This window comes from Lupinus angustifolius, unplaced genomic scaffold, assembly GCF_001865875.1.
Source record: "Lupinus angustifolius cultivar Tanjil unplaced genomic scaffold, LupAngTanjil_v1.0 Scaffold_179_17, whole genome shotgun sequence".
In the NCBI taxonomy this organism is placed as follows: Eukaryota; Viridiplantae; Streptophyta; class Magnoliopsida; order Fabales; family Fabaceae; genus Lupinus; species Lupinus angustifolius.
This window is the reverse complement of record NW_017726569.1, coordinates 85,606-89,932: the sequence shown is the minus strand read 5'-3', so window position 1 is coordinate 89,932 and position 4,327 is coordinate 85,606. Positions and strand designations below refer to the sequence as shown.

General features: G+C 33.8%; 1 protein-coding gene across 1 annotated transcript; it reads left to right on the top strand.

Moving 5' to 3' along the window:
• Positions 1-523: 523 nt before the first annotated feature.
• LOC109340458 (WUSCHEL-related homeobox 1-like) lies at positions 524-3,974 on the top strand. The gene is made up of 4 exons (XM_019578161.1): positions 524-1,203; positions 1,535-1,858; positions 2,542-2,618; positions 3,472-3,974. The coding sequence occupies exons 1-4, from the start codon at positions 1,014-1,016 to the stop codon at positions 3,955-3,957; spliced, it is 1,077 nt and encodes a 358-aa protein (XP_019433706.1). The 5' UTR covers positions 524-1,013; the 3' UTR covers positions 3,958-3,974.
• Positions 3,975-4,327: the final 353 nt, after the last annotated feature.

The following is a 4,327-nucleotide window of genomic DNA, read 5'->3' as shown; positions in this document are numbered from 1 at the left end:
GAATGATTTGGTTGCTTTTGACCAATATAATTATGTCTAGTATAATATTATACCATACCAGTATGAGGACTAGTTCACCGATTTTCCTCTAGAACCAGAAGGAATGGTCCAGTTTTCACACCAAGATGTAGGTAACATGGTTCTTAGATGGTAGGGATATAATTCATTTCAGTAGTAGATGGTAGGGATATAATTCATTTCAGTAGTTTTTACTGGATGGGATCACCTATCCCTATGACCATCCCACTTAACTTGATTAAAAAAAAATATTATAATAATATAAATTAAGATTTTTACATTATTCTATGTTATTTAGTTGGCTAAGTATATAAGAACTGAATTATCTAGGAACATAAATAGTTTTTACCTGTCTAGAGTATGCTTCTACTATGAATCTTGATCACTCAAGAAATATTTATTTATCATTTCCTTAATAATCATTAGATATTTGAATATGCTTGTTGCACACTTTGTAGGACACATTACAATATCACTTTCTCCCTCTATATAGCCTAGTCAACCTCATGTCCTCTTCACTTTGTCCCATATTAAACCAACACCATTCTCTCCCCATATACTAGAGAGAGTGATCAATCCCCATCTCTGAATGTCTGAGACGTAAAATACTTGTTCACAGTTTTAAGTTTCAGCTCAACTAACTCATTTTCAACAATGAAAGCATCATTCTATACCCTATATAAGCCTTCTCTACTTTTCACTTGAAGCAGCTACAGTTACCATTTCTTGGTTCAATTATTTCACACCACAACCTTGCATGAACACCATTCTAGTACACCATGGTTTCAGTTCCCATTAGCCAAGTTACAAGCAAAGAAAAATCCATCTGAGCATTCCTCCCACTTTTGTTTTGTTTTCTATTCCTCATAACTGTTTTATATCTTCCCTTCATTATTATAAAATACTATATATATTTAGTTGGTATAATCTTTTCTATATCTAGTATCAACCCATCACTACACAGTTATAAAAACCCTAGCTTTAGCTCTATCAAAATGTGGATGGTGGGTTATAATGAAGGTGGTGAGTTCAACATGGCTGATTATGCATTCAATGGAAGGAAACTCAGGCCTCTCATGCCAAGGCCAGGGACTTCTCCTAACAACACTTCTTCAGCTGCAAACACTCCTTGCTTAACCCGCATTCATCATGGCAATGATTTCTTTCAACAATATCACAATCTTGGTATGCTTCTTTCACCTTCAATTATTTCTTCAACTTTTTTCACCCTCTTTCTCTAGTGGTCTGAAGTATTTGCACTTGTTTTTGTCACACTTGAGTGTGATTTTGTTCTCATGTTTTCTTCTAAAAATAATAAACTTTATTTTCCTTAAAAAGGTGATTGCACTTGTTTGTCACATAGTTACTACAGTTAATCACTTTTAACATTATTATTATTATTATTATATTATAAGACTATGTGGTAGAATCATGAACAATATATGTTTTGTGTTCATGCATGTGACAATTTATTGGATGTATATGTAAAGAAGAAAAGTTTATTTTGTTTTATCAGCATCAGCGGCAGAACAAGGAAAGAAAGAGTTCATGAATGCTCCACCAGTTGTGGTTAGCTCAAGGTGGAATCCAACACCAGAACAGCTAAGAGCACTTGAAGAATTGTATATGAGAGGGACAAGAACACCATCTGCTGAACAAATCCAACAAATCACTGCACAACTTAGAAGGTTTGGCAAAATTGAAGGCAAGAACGTTTTCTATTGGTTTCAAAACCACAAAGCTAGAGAAAGACAAAAACGACGCCGTCAAATGGAATCAGCTGCTGAAGGGGGTCATCACCCCCGTGACTTTGACACTGCTCTTGAGAAGAAAGACTTAGGTAACAAAATCCACATAGCATAATAGAAAAACTAAAAAATTGGTAATATGGTGCATGAGACTCTCGCTTACCCGAGTCTGAGGAGTATTATATGTTCGCAGTCTTACCTCCGCAAGCGGATAGATTATTTCGAGGATCCAAACTTGTGACCTCATGGTTGCTAAGCAACAACCTTGTTGCGTCAAACTCACAGTCTAATGATAGAATAATTAAGAGTCTTTATTTTATGTGTTTACAAATATTTTGAAAAAATTAATAGAGATATACTTATATGTTGTTCCATTATTATTTCAAATGTTGTCAATAGAACACTGTCCTAATGTTTAAACACATATTTATAAATATCACTGACAGATTAATTTGTAGAGTATTATGGTATGATTATATTGGATTCTCTCATTTTTCATCTCATACATAATATTTGAGGTGGTATGGATGTATATGATTTGTGTAAGTAGTTATCAAACATAAGGCTATCTCTATAGTGGTTTTGTTGATACAAAAAGAGACAATAAAGAAAGAAAGGAGAGAGTTCTAATAGTTTGTTTTATTTATAGATTTTAGTCCAATGAGTTTTGTTTGTTAGAGATCTGTATTATATGCATTGCTTTTGTTTATGCTCATTTGGATTGTTGCTTGAGATGTAAAGTTATATTCTTTTCTGTTTTTCCTTTTGTCCTCAGGCACAAGTAGGACAGTGTTTGAAGTTGAACAAACCAAGAACTGGGTACCCTCTTCAAACTGCAGTAACCTTGCAGAGGTCTATTCTTTATCCTTCCTTTGTCTTTGTCCTTGGTCAAGAAGACTACTAACCCCTTTTTCCTTCCCAACTTTGGGATTCATCACTTAACCACCAAAAAGTTTATAAGGAATAATAAGATTCCACTAAGCACTGATTATTTGCATATGATTACTAGATAGAGTTCAACTTTGATGTTGGAAACATTATATTATAATATTATAGAAAGATATGCACTATAGGTATGTAGTATATAGCTTAGGGAAAGGACCTAAAGAAAAGCTTAGTGTGTTTGTTGGGAAATGAAAAGGTCCTAAAAGCTGCATTCCTTCCTTTCTGTCGGGGCTGCTGTTATGAAACTTAGCTGGGCTTTTGGAGCTTGTGCTTATTCATGTCATTTAGGTCTCACTAGCTTTTTGGGCACTCCATAATATTATTCCTATATGGAATTGAGCACCCCCTTTGTGATGGAAAAGACAACCCTCACCTTACCTTTAATTTGACTTCTCATTAGACCATGCAACTTTATTTGAAAATACCAATACCCTAAACTTGGAGTGTATCCACAATATTTGAATTGTGTGCCATAATGGCATAGTAATTTTTTTTTACCTTTTGGTATTTACCATCCATAAAGATCATCTATTCTAAACAGTGTCTTATTCTCTGTTTAGAATCAGTCAAAATGTTACCTTTTATTTTTTAAAAATTTCTTTTATTCATTGTCAAATATGTCATTAGTCCAAGACATGAAATAAGACATCGTTGGAGACATATGATCCCTATCCTTTTACCATACCATACAACATATTGTTCAGATTTTCCTGAGTTTGTTTTCTTTTTTGCATGGCCCCGTTAATTAAAAACCCTTCAGGAATCTGTCTCAATACAAAGGGCATCAAAAGCAACAGCAGTTTCAGAATTTACAACAGATGGATGGGTCCAATTCGATGAAGGGGAATTACAACAAAGAAGAAACTTTATGGAAAGGAATGCCACTTGGCAAATGATGCAGTTACCTCCTCATTCTTCTACAGTTGTTGCACCCTACCTCATAAACACTCCTCTTAATACTTCTTCTGTAACAGCAAGGTTAATGGACCCAACAAGGCTCATTAAGAATCATGACCTCAGCTTCTTTATTTCACCTCACAGAGAATTAAGCAGTATCAACAACAACGCTAAGGATGTTATTGACAACTGTGCTGTGGAATCTCAAACCCTTCAACTTTTCCCTATAAGGAATGGAGATGGTAGCAGTGATAACATTAACCAACAGAAAGAGACAGACATATCAATTTCAGCAATGAATGCTCCTCCTCCTAGCCAGTTTTTTGAGTTCCTTCCATTGAAGAATTAATTAGACAAAACAAAACACTTTGCTATATATGTAAAATTATGCATGGAGTTGTGTTTTGATATTTGTTCCTTGTTGGAAAATTAATAGAGCTACCTTTTATTGTTAGTGATGTTAAGTTTCAAGAAATTGGTGCTGTATTATGACACTGAGTTGGAATGAGTATTTTACCTTCAAATGCATTTGGACTTTCTTGGTTGATTCAAAAGTAGTATTTAAATCTATGTGTAAGTGTTTATTTACAATGGCCTTATTTAAGTAATATATATATATATATATAGGAAATGATACATCCTCTTATTAATTTTTTTACTCACAAAAAATAACATATATCACAAATGTTACGTTATTTATTAATGATTGATTTACAAGT